This window comes from Ciconia boyciana, chromosome 2 (genome assembly GCF_034638445.1).
Source record: "Ciconia boyciana chromosome 2, ASM3463844v1, whole genome shotgun sequence".
Taxonomy (NCBI): Eukaryota; Metazoa; Chordata; class Aves; order Ciconiiformes; family Ciconiidae; genus Ciconia; species Ciconia boyciana.
This window is the reverse complement of record NC_132935.1, coordinates 122,856,078-122,881,553: the sequence shown is the minus strand read 5'-3', so window position 1 is coordinate 122,881,553 and position 25,476 is coordinate 122,856,078. Positions and strand designations below refer to the sequence as shown.

General features: G+C 43.3%; 1 protein-coding gene across 2 annotated transcripts in view; it reads left to right on the top strand.

The window, feature by feature from the left end:
• Positions 1 to 18,440, top strand: part of CMTM7 (CKLF like MARVEL transmembrane domain containing 7) — a 30,793-nt gene extending 12,353 nt beyond the window's left edge. Inside the window, exons 2-5 of one of the 2 annotated variants that reach the window (XM_072853919.1) lie at positions 10,067 to 10,240; positions 13,659 to 13,757; positions 14,791 to 14,872; positions 15,230 to 18,440. In XM_072853919.1, coding sequence (XP_072710020.1) covers positions 10,067 to 10,240; positions 13,659 to 13,757; positions 14,791 to 14,872; positions 15,230 to 15,243 — 369 coding nt within the window. In that variant the 3' untranslated portion in view covers positions 15,244 to 18,440. Of the gene's footprint in view, positions 1 to 10,066; positions 10,241 to 13,658; positions 13,758 to 14,637; positions 14,744 to 14,790; positions 14,873 to 15,229 lie in introns of those variants that run through there. The other variant, XM_072853920.1, reaches the window with a different exon arrangement.
• Positions 18,441 to 25,476: the final 7,036 nt, after the last annotated feature.

The following is a 25,476-nucleotide window of genomic DNA, read 5'->3' as shown; positions in this document are numbered from 1 at the left end:
TGGTTTTTTTTAAAAGGCTGTGATAAAACTGGATATGAGTCAGTGCTGTCCCTTGCTCCAAATCTGTAGACAGTTTCTGTACTATTGCTTGCACTAGAACTTGGGTAAGTTTTAAGAGAGTGGAAATGAACCAGTTTTTATCAATTTCATGGATAGTTCTCGGGGTCCTTCTCTTTTCAGATTTAGGAGGAGGGATGTTAAAACAGTGCAAAGGTTCATCAGTGCTTCAGCAAGTGCAGTGGAGAAACTGTCCTCTCAATGCTGTTTTACAGCTTCCAGGGTAAAAAAAAAAGCTATTTCTGTCTTCTAGAGGGTTAAATTATCAGAGAAGGATGGAAAGGAGAAGCACCTTCAGGTATTGCCAACTACCAACTGGAGATTGGTAAACCAGAGCTGCTGCCTACAGTCTTTGTACAGGTGTAGTACTGTGCTGAATCCTGTCCCCTGACCTTTTTCCCCTGAATGGTGCTAATTTTTAGTTAGCTAATTGCAATGCATGTCTTGATGCAAAGGAGTGGGGAAGATAGCTAGGAAACGTTAAAAGAGGGAATTATGATGTGTTCACATGTATAGAGGGAAATTTGGATGGGAGAGAATGAGAGATATAAAGGAGAATAAATATGGAGTGTAATGTAGGGAAAGAAGAGGAAAGGGGAATAAAGAGCAGGAAAAAAGGAAAGGAAACACTGGAGACAAAAAGTCATAGTACAACTTCTTATGGGATAGTGTAGCAGAGGGGAGTACAGTCAAGAAAAAAAAGAACATATTCTGAGAAAAGCAAGAATGTGGTTGTACATTGCATGGCAAAATAATTCAGTGAAAAGATAATGCAGTGCTGGGTGGATTACACATGACAATGTGTGTGTCACAGTATTATGGTAATTCTTTGAGATAAGAGTTATAGTGTTTCTCTAGAGCTGGGCACCTTGAGGCAATTTTGCTTCTTATCAACATTATCTTTTCTCCCTGCAGTTTAGTTGGCATTTCACGTCTTATTTCTATATAGAAATATAAAATTATTATCCATAGTTAAAAGTTACACAGCAAGACAGCAGTTTCAGCCTGTCAGTTCAGTGTATGATCTTGGGATTTGCAAAAACCACGTTCAGTTCCTTTCTTCAATGAAAGTTTTTAATATTGTTCTTTGTACTGCTGTAGCAGCTAGAAGTCCCAGGCAAGGAGTAGGCCACCTGCAGTGGGTTAACCCCAGCAGCAGCCAAACACCCCCCCTGCCTCTCACTCACTCCCCTTTCCTGCAGGATGGGAAGAAAATAGAAGGAAGGCAAAAAGACCCATGGATCGAGATAATGACAGTTTTATAAGGAAAGCAAAAGCTGCACATGCAAGCAAAGCAAAAGGAGGAATTAATTCACTACTCCCCATCAGCAGGCAGATGTTTAGCCACTTCCTGGAAAGCAGGACCTCAGCATGTGTAAGGGTTGCTTGGGAAGACAAATGCTATAACCATGAACGTTTCCCCTTATACCTCCTTTTCTTGAGCTTTTATTGCTGAACAAGACATCATATGGTCTGGAATATCCCTTTGGTCAGTTGGAGTCACCTGTCCTGGCTGTGTACCTTCCCAATGTCTTGCCCACTTGCAAGCCTACTTGCTTTAGGGTGACGGGAGGGAGAAGAGAGAAAGAAAGCCTTGCTGCTGTGCAAGCACTGTTCATCAGCAGCCAAAAGATTGATCTGATTGATCAGCAGCCAAAAGAAAGCATTATCAACACTGTTCTAACCACATATGCAAAGCACAGTGCCATACGAGCTGCTGCGAAGGCAGTTAAGTCTATCCTAGGCACAGCTAGTACATCACCACTGTATGGGGTGTTGTACAGGCACAATGGGAAAGGATAACCCTTACTTTGCAGTCATTAATAGAATTGTGAAAGAACAGCTAGAGACAGGCAAGTGTGATAATTTGTGGTACAGAACAGTCGGGAGTGGTCAAGAAGATGAATAGTAGCCTTAGCATTAAAGATTGCACTTTCAGTTAGAAAACAGTTTATTTGCAATGTCTCGTGCATGGTGATTGTTTTGCAACACGTGATATCAAAGTCTACTGTAAGTAAATAAGTGACAGTCAGGAAATAAATACCAATTCCCATTTTACAGTGAGCTGGGACTCTCATTTTTATTTATCTCATGTGGTGTAATGGCAACAAATCAACCAAAAAGCAACCCCCAAAAGACCAATCTTTTCCTACTGTTTTACTTGTTCTGTGGCTTCCTCCTCGGATGTTTCAAGGTCATTCCCACACATATTTTCACCCATGCTTGTCTGTTACATCTGTGATCTGTTGATTGTTAGTTTGGGCTTTTGGGGGGGGAGGGCTGTGGGTTTGGGTTTGTTTTTGTTTTTGTTTTTTTTTTTTGTGGGCATCTATTCTCATTCACACTATAAAGGAAAAAAGTCATCTTGACCTAGAGGTTTATTAGCAGCGCTCAACATTTTTGCCTTACTTTACATGTCTAAAGTGTTTTGAAGGTGAAAAACTTCAGCACAATGCATGTGAAGTCTTTCTTAGCCCTCATTTGGCAAATGGGGGAGCTGAAGCAGCGAAATACATGATTTACTGAAGTTCAGACAGTAAGATGGTTACAAAACTGGGGTCAGAATTCAAGAGCCAGTGACATTCAATTCTTCCCTCGTTGTGTCAGTGTTTGTCTGTGGAAATGTATCTCTAATGCTGAGAACATTAGGCTTTCCTTTAGAGTAGGTTGTTGTCAATATTGGAGATCGTGCTGGATTTATGTTTGTGCAGGTAGCCATGTCTGAGGAAAATGTAGTTCTCTCCAAATATTGCAAAAGAATTAAGTATTGGTAATAAAGCCAGAGCTTTATTTATTACATCCATTAAAGCAGGGCAGTGGAAAAAGATCATACAAAGCACTTGCACAGATTGATTCTTGGGTTATAAAATTGTTCTGTGGTCAGACAAACTACAGTCTTCTATCACATGATCAGAAAATGCTTAGTGGTGCCAGCTGGCCTATGGGTACATGGAGGGCAAAACAAGTCCTTTCTTATGTTATGGTTCCTTCATTACCCTCAGGGCACTAGTGAGAAAAATTGTATCTGTAATCTCTTCTGCCTGCCCATTCCTTGGAGCAGGTGATTCTCTAGTAAGCTGCTTTGAACTTGCTGGCTTGGTCCAGGTTCTTCCATCTTTGCTGGTACACTCTAGCACGATTGTGTTATTGGCTGGAAGGGGAGTCCAGCCTATTAGTCCTGAGATGCAGACAGCTCTTGGGCAGTTTCACGGTGGCCCATGTGACTGGCAACAGGACTGGAAACCGCAGGAGGATCTCGCCACCAGAGAGGCTGAGGACTGTGTTGCTGGCTTGCTCTTGGTCTGAGCATCATGCCCAGTCCACTCCTGTGAAGCTAGGATGTTTGGAGCTGAGCTTTCTCTGTAAACTAGTTGCATCTGCAGGACTACAGCCAGCCAAGAGCAAGCGCAGGGAGTTAGGTGGAATCCAAACCATCTGAAATGAGGAGTACAATGGCATCTGGGCCTAATGGCTTTTCTCCAGTGTGCATTTTCCCTGGGAGTAATTGGAAGTTGAATCTTCCTCCTATGTATAATCTCTTCATAATGCAAAGGCATTCCTCTCCTTTCCTTAAGAAGGTGTTGAATTTTCCTGCAGTGACAGATTGACTTCCTGGAAGTCTTGGTATACATTTTCCTTGTTTTTTACTGAGTGTAATCAATGACCAATGGACTTTAGATGCTTATTCTTTGACAGGGACAAGAAGAAACAGGGAGGAAAACAGCTGATTTGTAAAAAGGAACAGCATTTCCAGGGAACACTTCAAGTAGCATTTTGTAGCACATGGAAAGAGAATTTATCACTCGTGTCCAGTCCTTCCCTATCCTCTCTAGCCTGAGAGGTACAGAAGGAAAGTGTGCCATTCTGAATAGGCTGATGTCATCTCTATGGGCAGGAAGAAAGATCCAGGGAACTACAGGTTGGTCAGCCTCACCTCAGGCTCTGGGAAGGTGATGAAGAAAATCCTCCTGGAAAGCATTTCCAAACACATGAAGAACAAGAAGGTGATCAGAAGTAGTCAGCATGGATTTACAAAGGAGAAATCATGCTTGACCAGCCTTACTGACTTCTATAATTAGGTGACTCGATTGATAGTAAAGGGGAGAGTGGTGGATGTTGTTTACCTTGATCTTAGTAAGGTTATGGTCTCTCATGGCATCTTCATAGACAAGCTGACAGGGTATGGCTTAGATAAATGGGCAGTGAAGTGGATTAAAAATTGTCTGAATGGCCAGGCCCAGAGGGTTGTGGTACAAGGTCCTTGGAGGCCAGTCACTAAGTGTTATATCCCAGGGGTCAATGCTGGGGCCAGGGCCAGTACTGGTCAACATCTTCATTAATTACCTGGATAATGCGGCAGCGTGCACCCTTGGCAAGTTTGTAGATGATAAAAAACTGGGAGGAGTGGCTGATGAACCAGAGGGTTGTGTTGCCACTGAAGAGGGACGTTGACGGGCTGGACAGAGAGGAATCTCATCAAGTTCAACACAGGGAAATGCAAAGTGCTGCATCCGAGGATATCTGAGGGTAAGTCCCTGCACCAGTACAGGCTGGAGGCCAACTGGCTGGAAAGCAACTTTTGCAGAGAAGACCTTGGGGTCCTGGTGGACAGCAAGCTGAGCATGAGCCAGCAATGCACCCTCGTGGCAAAGGTGGCCAACAGCATCCTGGGCTGCATGAGGAAGAGTGTTGCTAGCAGATCGGGATCCTTCCCCTCTACTTGACACAGGTGAGACCACATCTGTGGTGTTGTGTGCAGTTCTGGGCTCCCCAGTGCAAGAGAGACATGGACTTACTGGAGTGAGTCCAGCACAGGTCCACAAAGATGATGAAGGTTCTGGAGCATCCTTCACATGAGGAGAAGCTGAGCGAGCTGGGACTGTTCAGCCTGGAGAAGAGAAGGCTCGAGGGGATCTTATCGATGTATATAAATACCTGATGGGAGGGAGTGAAGAACAGGGAGATGGAGTCTTCTCAATAGTGCCCAGTGACAGGACAAGAGGCAATGGGCACATGAAACTCAATCTGGACATCAGAAAATGCTTTTTCACCCTAAGGATGATCAAACACTGGCACAGGTTGCCCAGGGAGGTTGTAGAGTCTCCATCCTTGGAGATATTCAAAACCTAGCTGGACACGGTCCTGGGCAACCAGTTCTATGTGTCCCTGCTTGAGTAGTGGGGTTGGACAAGATGACCTCCAGAGGCTTCTTCCAACCTCAACCATTCTCTGATTCTGTGATCCTTGCCGTGAGCATGAAACACATAACTGGATCACGCCTTACATTTCCAGCATGGCTGGGACACACGTGCTGCTGCAGCCCCTCTCTCACCCCCCAGCCCTGGGTGTGGCTGGTCGGCCTGGCCCGTGCTTGGCACATTGAGCGAGTGGTGTCATAGTGCAGGGGGAAAGGGTCTTGAGCCTTGCCCTCATCACTTAAAGGCAGCACCAGCATAACCCCTGGCCCTTCTTCGATGTGAAGGTCAGATCTCCCAGCCCATGTCCCACCTCCCATTAACATCCTTGAAAGATCTGTACTTGTTCACCCTTTTTTAGGGGCCATGGGTTGGCTTTTGAAGGAAGACCTTATCAGGAAAGAGAAAATTATGTTTCATTTTTGGTAGAGCTGTGCTCACTTCTGATGAGTTTAGGCTTGGGAACTTATGTCAGTGCTATTCAAGAGCCAACATTTTCCACACACACGTTGCAGAGGATGTGGTTGCCTCATCTCTAGCTCAAAATAGAGACGAGAATGCAGACTCTTACCATCTTTCTTTTATGATGTCTGTTCTGTCTGGTAAGGTGCTGAGTGCCTCCTGGCAATTGCTGACTGCCTTTAGTTCATGTTGGCTTCACTGGAAGATAGTTCCTAATATATACCAGTGTTCCTAAACACACTTCATGACTCACTTCAAATATCTGGTCCAATGGAAAGTCAAGAAGTGGATTAGTTTAAGCCAATCAACTTCTGTGAAACAGAGTAAATATGGAACTTCATTTAAATCCAAAAATCCCTTCTTGGAGTTGATTGATGCATATGTTCTTTGTTTTGCTTTTCAGAAACCAGAAAGCACTTAAGTAGTAGTGTCCTGCAATGTGTCCCCCACCCCCTTTATAACGCAGTCTGAAGCCTGGATATATTTTGTGGAGCATATTGAAATCTTCTAGTGAGACTGACCATCATTTGGCTTGTACTTCTGGTCTGACTGGCTTGCTGGCTATGGGTTACATGTTTGCTGCTCTCACAATCTGTGAAATACTATATTGAAATGGAAATGGCAGTGCTCTAATTTTTTTGTGCCTCTAGTTTGTTTTTTTTTCAAGATGTATCAACCTACTCCCCTGAGCACAGATGCATAAAGAGGAACTGTAACATTTGATCATTTTATTGCTTTGCCATTCATTTCTCTCTGTGCCACAAACTGACTTCTAAGGTATATGTTGAACCGTATCCGGGATGGTTATGTATTAATAATTTTATCGCTCAATTTCAAGTTCTCTGGAAACAGGAATTACAGGAGGGAAAAAAGATACAATCATCACCCAGTATATCATGATAAACTGATACCTCATGAAGGAACTTTGGTGTTTGTCACTCTTAAAGGAAAAGTAATATTATGTGGCTCTATTTCCTACATTTGTTAGCGTTCTTTTTCAATAGGTGAATTTTAAACTCTGACTGTACCTGCTAGCCATGCAGGCAATATAGTGTGGCAAACATGGTATAGCTTTATATAAAGAAGTTGTTGATACCATCCCCTTTGCACTTGTCCTGTGAAATAGCATTATGTGCCTCCAATCAGAGAACCCTCTTTAGAAACTGCGTGTAAATCTCATGTGAAATTTATGCTAAGAAAGGAAATCTTTGAAAGAAATACCTCTTGCTACACAATTATTTTTTCGTACCTATATGCTGAGGCACATCTAAAATCAAAGAAGGGAGAATCTTTGCTAATTGTTTTTGGAATTGTTTTAATTGTGAAGTACACTTGAAATAGAAAGCATGTTTGTTCAAATCCACATTTCTACCCTGTTCTTAGGAGCTGAGCAGATTCTTCACTGACTGGTTGGTACCTTGTATCTTCTTATTTCTGAGGAATATAACACCTCAGATGAATTTCCTGATCTTGTCCTTGGGTGGCTCACATTGTTCTTTATGCTTCTTCTCAAATTTTTATACCTTCTAACTGAAAAAAAAAAACCCTTTTATGCTTCCATGAAGTTGAAAGAACTAGGTCAGGTTTAAACTAAGGTTTTTTTACCAGTGCGTCTTATTATTCGTACTTCAGGGATCCAGTCCTTCTTATCCTTTGTACACAATAAAAAAGTTGATAAAGTTAATGGTCAAGCATGAAATGAGCCAATAGGCAGATTTCATACTTCTGTGAATTAGCGCTTCCTTCTTGATTTGTACAGTGTAATTGCAACTGAGAACTGATTATTGTGAAGGCACCTGAATAAGGGAGACCTCTTTTAGCCTTTGGTGGCTGGAGAAGGGTTGTCCTCATCCCACCTTTATCCAAGAGCAAGATTCAACGCTTCCTGTGACTTCTTGCTGAGTCTTCCTATAGAATGAAATTTCATTAAATTTAGTTTTCATTTTCTCATGAAAATAATAGCTGTGTCTTGCATCGCTTCAAGCATTCTAGATTATAGGGTAAATGGCCTGCTGATCTTCTGATTGTTCAAGTTATTCAACAGGTAAGTCAGGAGACTCTTTGCTTAACTGATGTTAAGATTCAGAGAACCGAGGCAGTCTGAGCTAAGGTTCTGAGGCAGCCTGAGCCAGCGTGGTTACTGGCTGCTGCCACCCTGCCCGTTCAGTCCTTCCTGTCCTTTCCCTTGGAGTCCTAGCTTCTCCCTCACACTCCCTTGCTCACCTGATCCTGCCTTGTGTGATGGCAGAGTCAGAGTAAAGCTATTTGCTTGTTTCAGTAGTTCACTTTTCTGCTGGCTTAGTATGCTGAGGTGGCTCAGCACAGATGAGTGGAGGAGCCAGTACATGACAGGGAATGAATACAGGGTGAGAAGGAGAAGATGACAAAGGCCATGGCCTCTCAGGAAACCACAGCTTAATGTAGACCTGGTGTATGTAGACACAGATTGGAGAAAACTTATCTCACTCTTTCTTTTAGGAAAACTTAAAATTGTCTCAGAACTGAAGAACTGGGCCAGATGTCTTGAAATGCTGAATTGCAGAGAGCATTGCTTTGTTGTCTTCTAAGAAATGTAGCATCTCAGAAAGCTCTGCCATGCACAAGATGCAAGACTTTGTGCATTTAAGATTCCCCTGTGGCTAGGCTGTGAGACCCAGAGAACAGGCATGGTACAGACAGAAGCACTAAACATGCAGGATGCTGCTATGATGGTACACTCCCAAACCAGAGGGCAGGAACATATTTGGGCAGACAAGGACTGAACAATACCATGCATTTTCAAAGGCATTTGTAACCTCCATTCCTGAGAAGCATTGAGCATGATCCAGCCCTGCACCTCAAAGTCCTGTCTTCCCTACCTTATATCTATTTCAAAGGTGGGAGGAGATGTAGGCTTACTCTAGCGCAGAAGCCTGTCACTGGCTTGGACTGAGCATCACTTACAATGCTAATATCAACTACTTGGACTACCACAGTAAAAATAATGGAGCCAGACCAGATCTAACAATAGCTTAGCCACTTGTGTGGGAAAGGATCCCAGAGCACTGACCTTTCTCTTTGGAGCCACCTTTTTGAGGTGGTTCATTGTTGCAACATTGATGTGGCTGTTTGGATGGGGTTTGGCCAAGGTGCAAGTTCTTGTGAACTTCTTGTGAAGTTCTTATGTGTGTATAGAGCTTTTGGTTGCACTTGAGGATGTGTATGTTTAGCCTGTCCACTTAGAACTGCGCCGGTGAAACTCAGTTAAAACTACAGCAGGAAGAATCTAAGCTATGTTGTTTGGGTGTTGGGTTGGTTTTTTTCCTTTTAATCTTAAGGCAATTGTTATGATAATGGATGCAGTTGATTAGGAGTTTGGAAGATGAATGTGTGGGAAAGGATGGTGCAGTCTTGAAGTGCTGGCTTCTTCAGATAGTTTTTTCATGTCTTGGAGAAACACTTAAAATGTGAATCACTGCTGCTCCTGACTGACTTTGGATGAACTAAAAATCACAGTGGCTGAAAGCATGCATTGACAAAGTCTGTAATAAGAAAATATTCTGATATATCCTCGGTAGATTTATTTTTATCACCCAGGCTAGCCAGGCTGGTAGAAGCAGCAAGATTAGTAAAATAAACAAGTAGCTTTCAATTAAAAAAAGAAAATAGCTTTTGTTCTTTGCAAGCCTACAACTGAAATAAGTTGTACAATAATGCTTTATAGTTTTATGTGACAATGTTAACATATTAAAGCTTTATAATTATTGTATTGGGAGTGGGGTGAATTAATCAGTTCCTCCAAATTTTTTTATTTGCTATGATACTACCTTATAATCTGCTAATAATCCTGCTGTGTAGGTAGTAGAAAAGGAAGGGTAAAAGGGATAGCTCAGTTGCAGCCATCTCCTCTGATTTTGCATGTGAGAACTCTCACTAAATGGAAGTAAAGACGCATGTGTTCATGGGCACCTTAATTTTTACAGCTTTCAGTGATTGCCTTCTAAAAGTGTGTAGGCTTCAGATGCTTCAGGTGCTGGTGCAACTCCAGGCATTCAATGCCTCTTCTCTATTTGAGACCTCTTGTATTGTACATAGAGGCTTCTTCAGGTTGGATTCTTCAGGCTGAAACTGCTGCTTTCCTTCTAGCAGTTGGCTCTTTCCCCACTCTTAATGTTTGTTTTAGCTCATTTGACAGAAAATTTTAAAACATTATTACCATGCTTGTTACTTTGTCCTCTGTTTTGTTGGGACCATCCAATTTACATTAGATATTTGTCTTCTCTTTTTAAGTGCCATTTTGTTGTACTTAAAATCATCTCCATGGCCCTCTGAGCACCATTGTAAAAATCTTTAACATGCCTTTTATCTTTCAGATCTCACTGCTGGTTGGATTCATCAGTGTAAATAATTCTCCGTGGACGGATTACAGTGCATACAGCTACTTTCAGATTGTCACCATGTGCGACTTAGTTATGATTTTGTTCTTCTACATTATCCACATTTTCAGAATCTACCGGAAGCTCACTTGTGTTAGCTGGCCACTTGCGGTAAGTCTGGGTTCCTTGCCTCTCTTGTGGGTTGATGTCTCGATTACTTAGTCCATTTTCTTGTGACATTACACAACGATAGGCTTTCACGTACTTCTTTTTTGCCTTGTATACAAATCCTTTTGTTGCTTTTGTTATTAGTATTCGGTTCAGTGGACGCTGTAATTGTAAGTTTTTTAGCTGATTTGGATCTGATCCTGCCCTCCTTTACACAGATATAAATCCAGATTTACTCCAGGGAAGGCAATAGTGTTATTCTGAGACAATTGAAAAGAAGCTGCTGATTATCAAGCCTTCAGCAGATGGGTCCTAGCTCAGGTCATTTATAGCAGCTAAGGGATTGCTAGGGTACCAAATCATAGCATTAGAATTCATGTACTACATCCTGTCCCAAAATAGAGTTTACTAGTGCTATTTAAGTCAAATGTCTCTCTTTTTGGTATGGTTTTAGGTAACTTAAACAATAGCAAGAAATAGGAGCCTCAGCCTGATTGCCATGGCCTGGCCATTCCTGGGATATCCTGCAGGATGTTCCTGCCTCATTCCTGTATTTCCCCTGCACATCCATCTCTCATATCCTAGCAGAGAACTAACAAGCAGCACAGAAAATGCAAGACCTGAACTTCCTCAGTAGCTTTGGGTCAGGTCAGCTAACAGAAGAGTCCTGCATCCTAGTGTGGGATGACAGGTTTTAATAACCTCTTAGAACGTGTCTCCTTTATGCATAGTGACATGTTAGTTCCACAGCGGAAGGACCAGAGGGATGGGGAAAGCCAACTGGAGAGATATAGAGGGATTTTGAAATCCAATAAGTGGTTGGATGGCATTTAATGGAAGCTACGTAAGTAGTTTACAGATCTAAGATAACGGTTTGTCTATCCATCCACTTCTAACCAGAGAGAAAAATTTAATTTTCTTTTTCTTTTTAGCTGAAGAATGTGGTTAGACTTGTGTCCCTTTTAATTTTTTTCAAATTTGTACCACCACTATTTGTCTCTATAAGGTATTTCTTTATCTAGAGATAATACAGATGCAGGGTGTTGTGGTTTAACCCCAGCCAGCAACTAAGCCCCACACAGCCACTCGCTCACTCCCCCCCGGTGGGATGGGGAAGAGAATTGGAAGAGTAAAAGTGAGAAAACTCGTGGGTTGAGATAAAGACAGTTTAATAGGGAAAGCAAAAGCCGCACACACAAGCAAAGCAAGTCAAGGAATTAATTCACTACTTCCCATGGGCAGGCAGTTGTTCAGCCATCTCCAAGAAAGCAGGGCTCCATCACGTGTAACGGTTACTTGGGAAGACAAACGCCATCACTCCAAACATCCCCCCTTCCTTCTCCTTCCCCAGTTTTATATACTGAGCATGACGTCATATGGTATGGAATAGCCCTTTGGCCAGTTTGGATCAACTGTCTTGGCTGTGCTCCCTCCTAACTTCCCGTGTGCCTGGCAGAGCATGGGAAGCTGAAAAGTCCTTGGCTAGTGCAAACATTACTTAGCAACAACTGAAACATCAGTGTGTTATCAACATCAGTGTGTTAGCACAAATCCTAAGCATGGGCCCATACTAGCTACTATAAAGAAAATTAACTCTATCCCAGCCAAAACCAGCACACAGGGATTGAAATAAAGGATTGAAGTAAGCTAATAAATGGTAGTTTTGCAAAGCAGCATTTAATGTGTGCATTGCTGTAACAGGACTATGCCATTTTGACCTCTGCATAGGCTGCTTTTGTTTTTTGTTGCATTTAATCATTCCTAAACATTCCAAAGCCACCAATGAGTTTAAGACACTGCAGTTTGTGGCTGCTCAGCTTCAGATAGCTTTATGGGATGTGATGCTTGAACATTGCTGCTTTTTTACAACCAACCTCCTTCTCAGTCACATACTTAAGTATCTTGAGAACAGAATAGGAAGACCTGTAAGAGACTTTGAGAAACTACAGCTAGTGTTTGGTTGAGTTTCCTGGCAGGATCTCTACATTGCGATCAGGGGTGTGATTTGCAGTCAGTGAAGTTTCAGTGGTTCAAGTGGTTGTTCAGCACTGACACCTTTTAAAGCTGGGAAGTATTTCTCCAGAGGGGCACTCTCCCAGCCCTGCCAGGGGTTGGTTCTCCACCTAATTTAGCCTTTGATTATTCTTTTGCACCTTTGCCCATCCCTCGGATTCCTCTAAAGTAGTGGCCTGTGTACACTGCTTTATTTGGTGTCTAAGGAGGCAATGGCATGCTGCATTGTGGACTAGCCAGAGGAGCCTCCTTACGGAAATAATTTATTCTAGCAAAAGCAAGGGCTGAGATCTTGATTACCTGAAACAAGGTTATAAAGGAGGAAAGTAAGTTGCAGTCTCAGAGCCTACTTTATGGCAAAGATCCTCCTTAGCTGTTTATAAACACCTGAACAGAGGGGAAACTGTGGTATAGTATGATAGACTATTTCTCTTCTGGGATTTCCTTGAACAATTTCCTTTGGGGACTCTGTTCTCTCTCCTTTGATTTGAGATGGAATCTCTCCTCTACCTTATACATGGCATTTGCTTGGCTCATACTGGTAGTGCAATGCAGATAAAGTAAGCAGATACCCTCCTGCCCATGCCACCATGCAAAAATAACAACCCATGTTCAGTTTGCAAACATCCGTATTGGTTGCCATAAGCCTTGTGAGGATTCAAAATCTAACTCTACAGATAACCCTTGCTTATAACAAGGTAAAATTGACTCCTGGACTGATACTCGTCACACTAGAGAAGAGCTTAAATGTGGTGCCTCAGTGCTCTCTCAGAAAAACCCATGGCATCATGTTTTAGTGCAGGACAGCTGCAGCCACCCTTACAGACTTAGGAGCCTGGGTATTGGTTATGAGTGTCTGCGTAGCTGTGCTTTTCATGGCTTCCCTCCTGTTTCCAGTCTTGGTTGATATAAGTTGTTAGTAGATCCACTGCTTACTTTCTAAGATTGTCAGAAGTAGGAGCATTTGGATTTCCACTTACGCCGTTTACTGCCATTTATTGTCATTTCATATAGGCTAGATAAATATGCCCTTAAGGCTTCTTCCTTCCTCCAGAACTGTCTCTTTAAGTAAGGTGCATACTTGATGCAATAAAGATACGTGTTTCAAGCTCAGTAATGTACCATGTTGAATTGAAAGGATTGCATCCACACCCAGTAAGTAGATCTTATTCCAGTGACATTAGCAGACCTGAAGATTGGCCCTCTCTCCTTTTTTGAACAGAAAGTCAGGTATGGTGCAAAATCCACTCACAAGGTGTTTTCTTCCTTTCTCTCTCTTTTTTTTTTAAGCTTTTTTTTTGTCCTCTGAGTTTGAGTAACCTCTGCCAACTTGTTTTCATTCTGAGGCATATGGAAATGCTTTCCTGATAAGTTTCCCTCCTGATGCAGGCTGTGCTTGTCTTTACAGGAGTTTCTTCATTATTTAATCGGTACAATTCTGCTTCTCATTGCATCGATTGTAGCAGCATCCAAGAGTTACAATTTGACTGGACTTGTGGCTGGAGCGGTAAGACTGTGTTTATTAGTCTTGACACTTTCTTAATTGCAATGTATAGTAAGTAGGGCATTGGAAATCTATTACTTGTAATTTTATTTTCTTACAGACTTGCCTTGCTTGTGTCTTGTTTGGGTGAACTACCTTCTAGCTCATTTCAGTGAATGTTCTGTAACACAATGCCAACAAAAATATTTTGTTGTGAGACTCCAGACTCACCACTAAAGTGGGTATTTGTCCTGTCAGAGAGTTGAAATCAAAGACTCCTGCTTTAACTCAAACTTATTAGTTCCTATAAGGGGAGAATTAAGACAATTCAGTTTTGACAAATGGCTGCTGTAGCAGCTAGAAGTTACCCAAAGGATTTCACACCAGTCTTTGGCTTTTGATGCCTCCTGCTCCTCAATGGAGCCCTGTTCAAGATAATTTCTCCTGAGCTAAAACTCACTGGGGTCCTGGGCTGACTTACTGGAAGATACTCTCTGCTTCTGTTGGCTGGAGGGCTTTATAGAGAAAGGCATCACTTCTGAGTGTGGGCAACACTGTTTTCACAGCAGTAGGACCTGAAATACAACTCCTCCAGAATAAAGAATTACTTTCAGAAACTTAGTCCTGATGATGCGAACGGACTAGAAGACTTACCCGACTTGTTTATTTGGCAGATGGCAGGGAGAGACTTGTTTGAATGGGGCAGTAAAAGCGCAGTAATCAGAGGTGTTAGAAAAAGTCTTTTCTTTGTTGCAGAATCCTAGTGAGAAGTCTAGAAGGTGAGACTGTGCTGCTGTCCAGCTTTTTCTCCCCCCTTGTATATGACTCTCAGTCTATCTTTCAGTCATTGTTTTGACAAGACATAAGCTGCTGTTATACTATGGAAACTTTTATTTTTTTTTAGTATATTGGCAGAATGGAGTAAGAAATCACTTTTTTGGGATCTGTTAATGTCACAAAATATGTAGCTGGATATGCAGGAGTGTCCATACATTCATGGAATATGTGTCATCTAATGTTCTGTAAGTATTTGTGGTTTGTTTGTTTTCTCATCCAGACTTTCGGGTTCCTAGCTACGATCCTTTGTGTTTTAAGCATATGGTCATCCTACAAGGTTTCATGCATCACGCAGTCAACAAGTAAGTATCATGCTTAGTCACTGCTAGAATGCTTCCCAAAATGAATATTTATATTTTCTGCCACAGGGCTGTGTCTACCTGGAAGGATTTATTAAGTCCTGTTCCTTGTTACTCAAAATTACTCACAAAGCAATAATTCCTTATTTTCTGTCAACACAGACATATCACAGCTACTGACAGCTGTTAACAACTAACTACAAGAGCAAAATAACTTGCTTTGAGCAAGTAGTGAATGTATCAGTGTTTTCTCTTCTCCCTCCCCCACCCCCTACCAGAAGAAGGTTTCCTGTGTGTTCCTTAATCAAGTAGATTAATTTGTTTGTGGCAACGCAAGTGACACTGTCTTCCTTTTCAAAGATGCATCTGTATGATTCCTTCATCTCTGCAAGACGTCTGCCTTACAAAATAAGATACCAAAGACAAGCGTCCACGACTGAGGAGAGAGCATGGGTATTTTGTTACTAACCTGGACAGCCAGTAGCTTTTGAAGATCTACTTGAATGCCTATGCAAAACAATGTTGTGAACCAAAGTTTTTTGCTCCCCACACTTCCCCCCTTCCCCCAAGAAGTTTATAATGGAGAACCTGCTTTTTATGAGCTTTACAGAGAAAGACAACTTTCTGTCTCACAAGCTGGGCTGTGGTCACTTCCAGCTATTTGCAATAAGTGCACTTAAAACTCCTTTGGAGAGTCATTTAGTTCTCCTTTCAGAGAGATGGAAAAATGGCTTCTGATTTCCTCCATCTGTTTACAGAAGGGAAATCCTGCAAATTCCTACCCGATTCTTAACTTACAAGGATGATTTGTTTAATGAAGGAACTGTTACAAACTGATTTGTGCCTGGATAAGCTGACCCAAGTCTTTGTTACCTCTTTATATCAGAACTGTGGACTTTTTCTAACATTAGTTCAACCAGCATAAAAAATTATGAACTGCAACTTGAATACATCACTGCAAACACTCCCTCCTAGCCCCAACCGTACATGATGAAATCAGGTTTTTTCTCCATGAATTTTTACAGGTTATAAACAATCAAAGATTATTCTTAAAAACTTCCCTCTGCCAAATACAGGAAAATACATACACAAAATGTGTGTTTAATGTTTTGTGGGATCTTTTTTTTCCTTTTCACAAATACTCATTTGTAAAATGGGTATTTGTAAGACCTGTTCTGTAGAAAGTTTCTGTGTATTTCCTATAAATTACTCTCTTTGGGGTCTAACAGTGTTTATGGAAAGCCCATTGTGAATGGAGCAACGTGCTTCTTTCTCTCTCTTACATGCAGTTTGTCCCTTCCTCTGCCTCTGCTGGGATCCATGCTTTTGGAGATTCTGCCCAGAGCCCGGACAGGCAGAACAGTTCAGTTTTGTCCAACCTGGTATTGTCATGAAGTTCTATGTAACTTCGAGGCTGAGGCAATACCTTCTTGGCACCTTTGTCTTTCTCTCCTTTTGCAGTCCATCTCTGGTGAGCTGGAAATTCTTTGCAGAAAAAAGGGAAGTGCAGGCCCCTCGTCCTTGGTGCTTCCCCTTGCATGTCTAGCTGTGAAGTAGAACTTGTACTTATAAGTCAGTATCTTCTGTCAGGACAACTGCATGATGGTGCAGCAGGTTTCTGGAAAAAGTAGGATTTATACAGTTTACCAGGTCCAATCTGGAGGAAAAAAGCATTTTGTGGCCTGCTATGCATTTTTCTATTTGTCTGAAATTCTGTGTCAATACCGCTAAGTAATTTAATGGTTCTCTCAGAAGATTCTTTTTGTGCCTCATAGCAGGTCATCATACTTTGCCATTTGTTGCCACCTTATTTTTTTCTCTCATCCTAATATATGTATCTTTACTTTGATTTTTTTTTTTTACTCCTTGATAAGAGAAATTGGCCAAGTGCTAAAGTGTCAAAAATTTCGAGTAAGTAAATGAAAATAACTGAGCAGGTAACCTGGAAAGGTAGAAATTCCCCTCCTCATGGGGCACAGTTTCTGTGATTCTTCTTGCTGTTCCTTTTCATAAGTGCCCTATTTACAGCAACACAGAGCAGGAAACAATTTGAAAGCGCAAAAGTCTGCTGTTTGTGGATGAAGATACGTATATTCACTCCAAGATAAACTGCTTTGACAATATAGAGGATTATTCAAATAAAACTATGTAACAGGCAGTTATAATGTTATTCATTTCATATTGACTATTTTTTATTTCTTTACATTGTCTAACTTTGGCCTGCTTTTCTACCCCGTAACTTCAGATGACATATTTTGTGTTTGGTCAGAAACGGATCACTTTTTCTTTTTAACCACCTGAATTGAGCATGCCTCAAAGGCTCTCTGGCTTAAAAAAACAGACATCCTTCTCAGCTAGAAATCCACTGTCAGCAGAGTCAGTGATGGTTCAGGCTTCTTTGCCCTGCCAGCACAGGACTGGTCCAAAGGACATACATGACAAGGGACTTCATTCTGGGCACTTTGAGTGAAAATACCTGGAGAAGAAGGTACACACACACACACATATATGGGGGTTTTTTTGCAACAAGGGTGCTTGATCACCGGTTCTCCTGCCAAGACTGAGTTAACTACAGTTTTTGGAAACCAGCACTCTGACTTTAATTTTGACTGACATGGTAGATATTTAAGGATACCACCTCTTCTGTTCCCCCAGAGGAAAGAATTGCTCTATTTCTCCTTCCCCTCCTGAGATACCACCTCAGATAGATAGTAGCCACCTTTCTACAAGCTTTAACCCCTCTTGGCAGTCCTGAGGGAAACCAGTGTTCTGCTGCACACAATGTGAATGCAGCTGAGACCTCAGCGCTGCGGTGGCAGTGGAGAGAAGCAGTGGGGAGAAGCACCTGCAAAGGATTGGGGCTGGAGCCTGAGCTTGCTCTGAAGAAAAGGCTGTTTCCACTCTCTGCTGGAATCGTGCCCCCTCTCCTGGCACTACATTAGCATCTTTTTTTTTCAGCCTCCCACATCACTCTGTCACTTGTCACCACGTGGGGGACGGGGGGGGGGGGGGAATTAGGGGGCATTTCACGCAGTCTGACAACCAAAGAATTTCTGAACTATGCTCTGTGATCGTCCAAAGAATATGTTTTGCTGCAAGTGCATTTGTTTATACTGGATCAGGAGAAGTAAATCACAAGTTCCCTTTTGGTTTTTGTGCCTATCGACAGGTCTAAGGTATGCCTGCAGCTTTTGCTGTTATGACAGTGCTGGGTCCATAGACCCACCAGATGCTCTTAATGCAGGATGCTTTCAGGCTGGAAGACTGACATCTCTGCTGCCAAAGCTTCCTTGCTTCCCCCAAATCATCCTTGTGAAACATGTCTACCAAGAAAAGCACAGGTTTTGCTGGTATCACCAGCTCTACTGGGGGTCTTTGAATGACAGCTCTGTCTGGCAGGGACTTTGGCACCTCACTACTGTAGCTCTGCCAGCAAAAGTGTTTTAAGTTTCCTTCAGTGTCAACCTGGTTCTGAAAGCTCCATCTGTCTGCAACTTTGTCAAATATGGGATTCCAGCTGTTTTAGAAATAAACTATGTTTGCTATTTGGATGATGTAACGGCTTTGAGGATCAGACTGTTGGCTTGCTCATTTTTTTTTTCCTTCCTCTACTAGAGCAGTGACTTTCTTTCTGGGGAGTGTCAGAATACATCCTGTAACTGCGGGACAAGGTGGGAGCCACAGAAAAAAAAAACGTTCCCCTGCCGTTGTGTTTGGATGTGCTGGTCTGTGACTATCCCACCCAAAAGTTGTCCATCCTCTTCAGCTCCAAGATGAGTGTAGTATGTCCTTTGAACCAACACAGGTAGAGTTTGGGGTTCAGTTTTACTGAAAATTAAAATGTAAATGTTGGGAGAAGAAAATAGGTAGTACAGACTGTTTCATACTGAAAAAAACCCCCAAACCCTGATGTTTGAGCTCTAGGGGCTTGAGATAAGTTAGAGAGTGAATAGTGCTTTTGTTGGGTAGAAACTGGGAAGATGAGAAGGGGAAATGAAACTTAAAAAAAGAGGAAGGGTGGCTTTGAAAAGCTTGAGGACCACAGTGCTGGATGAAGACACTGCAGGTTATGTGACAGCTTGCACACTTTTTCTGTTGCTCTGAAATGGTTGTGTTCTGCATTGTGTGAACTACAAAGGAATGGGTTCTTTCTTTGCTCCTAAAAGGCTCTGGGAACAAATCACTATGTGGGGTATAGAGGGGATAGCAGGCCACTAGGATAATGGTAACTTTGAATGAAGGAGGGGGCCGGGGTATTGAGTGATGCTCCAGGGAAGAGGACTAGGAGCTTATTAGGACAAAAAGGAGCAGGAGACAAGGAAGAGCAGGTGCAAACATTAGTAGAAAGCTTATGAGACGAGGAACTAATGTGAGCATATTATGCACTAATAGAAATGCTGGCAGATATCAACAGTTTCTGGCTGTGTCAGTACTTAAAGGGCAGACCTGCCTGGAGTGATAGAAAAGTCTCTTTTTTGCTTGCCTGCTATGTACACTTCATACCCTGTGTCTGGGATGTTCATGTTCTGCTAAAGCTGCAGGAGGATGCACTAAACCTAACCCAGAGGCTGCGGAACATGGTATCAAGTTGCCACATGTTCTGCCCTGTTTAACTTAAAATTGCTCAGGGCTCCACTGTTCTTAGAGACAGCATGGAGCAAAACGCTGCTGCTGAGCATGAGAGGCTGTGTGCTGGCCGGTAGCCTTGGCCATCCCTCTGGCTAGGGGCAAAAGTACAGACCTGCTTTCAGACTGAGCATTACCTGAAAGCCAAGGGACACTGGAGTTACGTATTGCTGGGCCCTGCTGATGAGCTTGACACTGGGCTGGCATCCAGGAGGTGCTGCTGGTTGCGTGAGATGGGGAGAAGTGGGTACCAGAGAAAGGGTCTGTGGGAGGGCCATGTCCTGTTCTTTCTGCCTGCAGAGATTTACACCCAGGTGGCAGGAGAGAACCCTCACCACAAACCTCTAGCTTAAGCAACCTTCCTGTTCAGGCCGTTTCAGTTTTCGGACTGGAGTGCAGGTGCAGGCGCCATGCCCTTGGCTTACCTTTCGCTCCTCTGCAGATGCACAGGGCTGCACACTTGCGAGGCCATCCCATTGGGAACAGGCAGCTCTTCGTTTGGGTCCCTGGTCCCAGGGCTTATTTAACCCCACTACATGGAAGCAGGTTGGAAAGTCACACTGGTGCATCCTCCTGCAGAAGGATGATTACTTTTTTTCCAGCACAACGGCAGCTGGAAAACAGGAAAAGCAGTAAGTGCTGTTGGCTGCTCCTTCCTTCGCCTGTCCCTTCTAGAGGTCACTGATTACCCACAGCTGGCTACTCCAGAGTTTGTCTCTATTCTGCCTGTCCCTGAGCCCAGAGTCCGTCAGCCTCAGCTAGTCCCCTGGGTCAGCACTCTGGTTTCTCACAGCCAGTATGGTAAGTATGCACTGTTGTTTATTACTAGGGACTGACCAGTATACAGTGGGTTCCCACCATCCAGGAGCTTGCATCCAAAAAAAAGCCCATATTTATAAACAACTGATGAAGCAGCTTTATCCTCTTATTATATCTGCACTGGTTTACTGGGTTAATGACTTGCTGGTTTATTAAGTATCAAAGAAGCTCTCATCACCTCCCTGGACCAGCCCCTCTGCCTTGGGGCAGTTGGCAAAAAAAAATCTGTCTGCTTTTTGCCCTCTGCCAAACTTCTGTCTGAGCTGCTCTGACAGTGAAATTGAAGCTGTCTGGCATGCCCAGAAGCAGCAGTTCATGGAGGTAGGAAGCTAGAAAGTCAGAAAAAAAAGAAAAGAAGAAAAAAGAAAGAAAAAAAGAGTTGCAGCATCACAGGATTTTCCTGCCTCAAGGGCGAGGTGGCTGCCAAGACAAGCTTTCAGTTTTACATGGAGGCCGAATTTAGATACCAAAATCTTTGGCATTATTCTGGCTTACTGCTGTGAAAGCTTGGCTCTAAGAAGCCAGTGTTGAGTAGCCAAAGGCATGATATTGTGGCTGCTTGTTATGTGCTGGGGGTGGGGGGAACAGTAGTATGATAGGGAGGGTTCATAACAAGGAGGCTGGGAGGGACCTTGCCTTTTGCGGGGCGTGGTGGAGAATAAGGATGGCAGAGCTAGAAAAGAAGGTGCAGATGAAGAAGCTAAAATCAAGGGGCCACTGCAGAGCAGCAGTGCCACCTGACATTTCATGAGCGAGCAGCTCAGAACAGTGCTGTTACTCGGGTTAATGTTTTCATATTGCTTCCTGAGCATGATATGACCTCCAGCAGCACCTGGTTTTTGCATATTGCTAAACTGCAGCTTACAGAAAGGCGCATAAGATAAATATTTTTCAAAAGCAGTTTTGTCACTGGGTAGGTGCTAACCAGTTCTCAGGTGAGACTTGTGTGTGGGCAGAGTACATCCTTCAGAGCACTAGCCAGCCATGAAGGCCAGAGCTTTTGAAGCACAAGAAAGGATTAGGACGTAGATAAAATGGCTTCAATTAAAATGCATTTTTGTGGATCCTGGCTTGAAGTGAGTTAAATTCAAAATGCCCAAGGTGTTGCAGCTTTCATATATTGCTCTTCAGATATTTACAGACCTAGAATAACAACAATGCACAAAGCAACCATTTGAAAGGAATGAACTGCAACCTCTAAAGCATTAGCAGTAGTCCTGCCCTCCTCACTGTGACAGGAAATTCAACCAGCAGTGTGAAGAAACACAGGAAGGCACAGGTGTCCCGGTGCCAACACTCGGTGCTACAAAGCCCCCACATTACTCTGACTAAAATGATTTCAGGCCTTCCTGGAGCACAGAGGCACTGCCACGCACGTCACCTTCAGAGCCCCTCTCGCCTGTGACTCCAGAGAGGTGCGCCCACAGGCTGGGACCGTGCAAAGGTAGACAGGCAGCTGTGCAGCAAACCAAGCACCTGGGGAAAAGCAGGAATAGCACAGAAGAAGAGGAACAAACTGAGTGCTCTGTGCTTTGCATGTGGGGGTATGTGTAGAAAAAAAGTAATGTGTGGTGGTGAAGGAAACACCTGCATGTTTCTGTGGCTGATGAAGGGGCTACCAGAAAGACAACAAGAATACGCCAGCTTGTGAAGTGGAGCTGATGTGTGCGTCTGGATGATGTGGTAGGCCAAGCAGAATGGTGGGGCATTTCTCCCCGCAGGGGTGAATATCCCCAAGGCACTAACGTAGAGTCATTGCTAAATTAAGTATGTCTGAACCACTTGTTCTTTTCTTACATTTGCACTTGTGCAGGAAGAGCAACAGCAGGCCAGCAGCTCCCTTGGCATAGGAGGAATTGCAGCAAGGCTCTAGAAACCTTGGGGAAAAAAACCCGCACAGGTGTAGACTTAGAGGCACCTAACCCTTAGGCATACAAGGACAGACTAGGAAATTAGAGACAGCACTCATCCTGCACCTATTTTTACAGCCCAAAGAGAATAAATGCCATTCTCCCAGGGAAAAGCACAGTATCTCTTGGAGGCTATTTGCATGGGACTAGCCTTGATACCCAGCCATTCTCCCTTGCATATTCAATGAAGAAAGAGAAGGGCAAGAGTGAATCACAGCAGCAGTGACTCAGAGTGCAGGAGTTACCCTTCCCCTCTGATTCACCCTCTAGCTGTGTCTCTTCTTCCATCAGCTACCAGGGGACCTTGGGCTCCCAGCTGGAACATCTCAGGGTAGGGCTGAGGAGATACCCCTTTTACTTTCCCATGTGGAGCTGGGGCAACACCCATCTCTTAATTCCAGCACTTGCATCTCAGCACTTACCAGAGCTAATGCGATAGCAGGATGGATGGGAAGAGACCAGGCTACGAGTTGTGTATCACCTCGAGGCCTGTAGCTAGCCAAAAGCATCCATTTGCAGCTTCCTTTTATTACATCTGCTAGCCAGCTGTGATGGTAGTGTATGATTTCCTCCCCTCCCCCAGTAGAGGCCTGCCAGCACACACAACTACGCTAACACAACTTTCTTTCATTGAGCTTCTTGGGGGTTGTAGGAGGTGGACCGGTGCTGGTGGCTTCGTACTACCACGAGTACAAATCACAGCTCTGCTGGTATAATAGCTCCTTTTAAATCAGAAATGCTTTGTCCATCTAGCACAGTCTACTGTTATTTCTACATCTGTAAATCACTCTTAACATAAAACTTAATGATCTGCATCCCCCTTTTTCATGAACCCCAGCCAAACAAGAGCACAATGCTGCAGCTGTAGCTATTAAGCTATGGTGGCAGCAAAGCACTCCATTAATACCTCATGCTCAGCAGTTTGTGATGCATGAGAGCTGAATAATTATGCCCTTGTTACCCTCAAATAAGAGGCACAATTGCCAGAAACAAGCGTTGACAATTAAAAAACTGTATCAAGTCAAGGACAACATTCATTCATTCATAAAACAAGCTCTTCTGAGCAAGAGGACTGTGAGGCAGAAAACAGACAGGCTTACGTTAACGAGACAGTCGTTTCTGGAGCTGTATTGTCCCCCCTCAGATAGACCTCCATAGCCACTTTATCCCAGCTGTTTTGAGAAACTAACAGGCAGAGCTTTAGCCAAAGCTCATGTTGCTATGAATTGCACTGATAGGGAGGTTTAAATTAGAGTTGAGGGACAGGAATGGGAAGCAGGGCTTTAGCAATGTATCAATAACCAGTGACCTGCAGCCTTTGAAACAGAGCAGACAGGCATAGGAGAGTGCAAATGGGTGTTAACAATAAAAACAGGTGGTGAGAGCCTGTCCTCCCTTCCGAGAACGTCTCGTTGCTCACACCAGGGTAGCAGCTCCACATCTTTGGTTAGTGGTGTGCAGATTAAATAACCATTAAGTAACTGTTCCTTCCTTACCTACAGCTCAACATGAACAGGGATTTCAGAATCGTGTCTGCACTGATATTTTTGGAAGAGTGACAGCTGGTGCAAAGAAAGTAGTTAAAAGGAGGGCTGTAGTGAAGACACACAGACTTGCATTATTTTGAGCAACATTCCACCATTCTCTAAGCAAGGGTAGGGCATATAATAATAAAAAACTTGTCATGCTTTTGTCTTACAATATTATGCTTTCAGTAAGTCCACGTGAGGACTAAAAAGAGAGTTCTGAAGTACACCCCAAACTTAGCACTGCAGAATACGACATGCTTTCACGCAGCACATCTAGCAGCAAATACCTGACTGGATATTTGCTGTGTGCTGTCCTCATCTGGCTGCACATGAGTCATGCTACAGAAGAATGTGCTTATGCTGTCATCTCATCTCCTTGTGAAGCCCTGACTCTCACCTCAGGACTTGCCAACTTCAAAACAGCCAAGTCGGTGTTATTTTCCCAGTCCTGTTCTAATATTCAGCCAAGAGATAATAGGTCATAAGAAAAACTGAATGAGTGATCAGGGCACGTGGGCTGGTCAAAGCAAGTTTCGCTGGGGTGCTTGGAGAGGACTGGAATTGCAAGAAGCCCTGTCTGGCATGCATTACAGCTATGCTTGCCAACATTTCTGTTTGTGGACCCTGATTTTTTTCCAGCATGCATAATTTGCATTTTTGGATAATAAGCTTCTCTCATTTAACTTCCCGAGAGTCCGGGAAATGCTCAGGTACTCCCAATTCCTTTGTTCTCCCACCCATGATCCACAGACCTTTCATTGAAAACCACAGCATAGTACAGACCACAAAAATCTTCAAAGCAGCAGTACAGTGTTATAGGTGCAGCTGTAGCTTGACTTTGTAATAAAAAGGAATTTTTAAAAACGTCTCTTGACAGGTTACAAAACAAAAGGAATCAAAGTAAAACCCTTTCAAACTGCTTAGGTAAAGGATCTCCTTGAGACAATATTGATCTGATTACATTCTCAAAAATCCCTTCAGGCTACGTTTTGAGAAATAAGCAAATGATTGGAAACAGTATCGCTAAAAGGCACAGTTCAATTTATAGCCACACTGACAAAAAAGAGGGCAAGGGGGCTCCAGCTCCAGTGAAAATACAGGTGGGAAGAGGGTGAAGTCCTCCAGACCGAATCATTTCAATCACAGGATCATCTTTGCCCTCTTGTGGGCAAACTTCTCTCCTGCAGCTTCTCAGCAGATTCCTGTGCAGACAACTGCACCAAGCGGGCGGCACGAACAAGATTTAAACGCATTGCTGGCCTGCCTTGTGCTTCCTTTAGCAGGCAAAGAATAGCTATTCTGAATCCAAAGAGAAGTCAAACCCAAAGCCCAGCCAAGTAGTTAACCTTGCCTGGTTCCTGCACGACAGCACGAAGGAGGCTGTGCGATAAAGCAGGTGGCTGGTCGTGCTCCTCGCTGTGAGGAGAAAGCCCACCCGAAAGCAAGGAAACACGTACGTGCCTTGAACAAAGGACGCACAGACAGCAGCGACCAGGTGGTGCCTGTGCACTCACAAAGGAAAGCCGCAGACTACCAGCCTATATTCTGCCCTGCTGCGCTATTCTGAGAATTTACAGTAAACTAACTTGGATTACGCTCCTGAGAAAGGAGTTGTCACGATTCTAGCAGTAACACAACTTAAAACTGTGTGGTCATGCTCCAAATTATTAAATCTTTATTCATCTTTCTTAGGACTTGTGTGACTCCACCACTGACGTGCCCT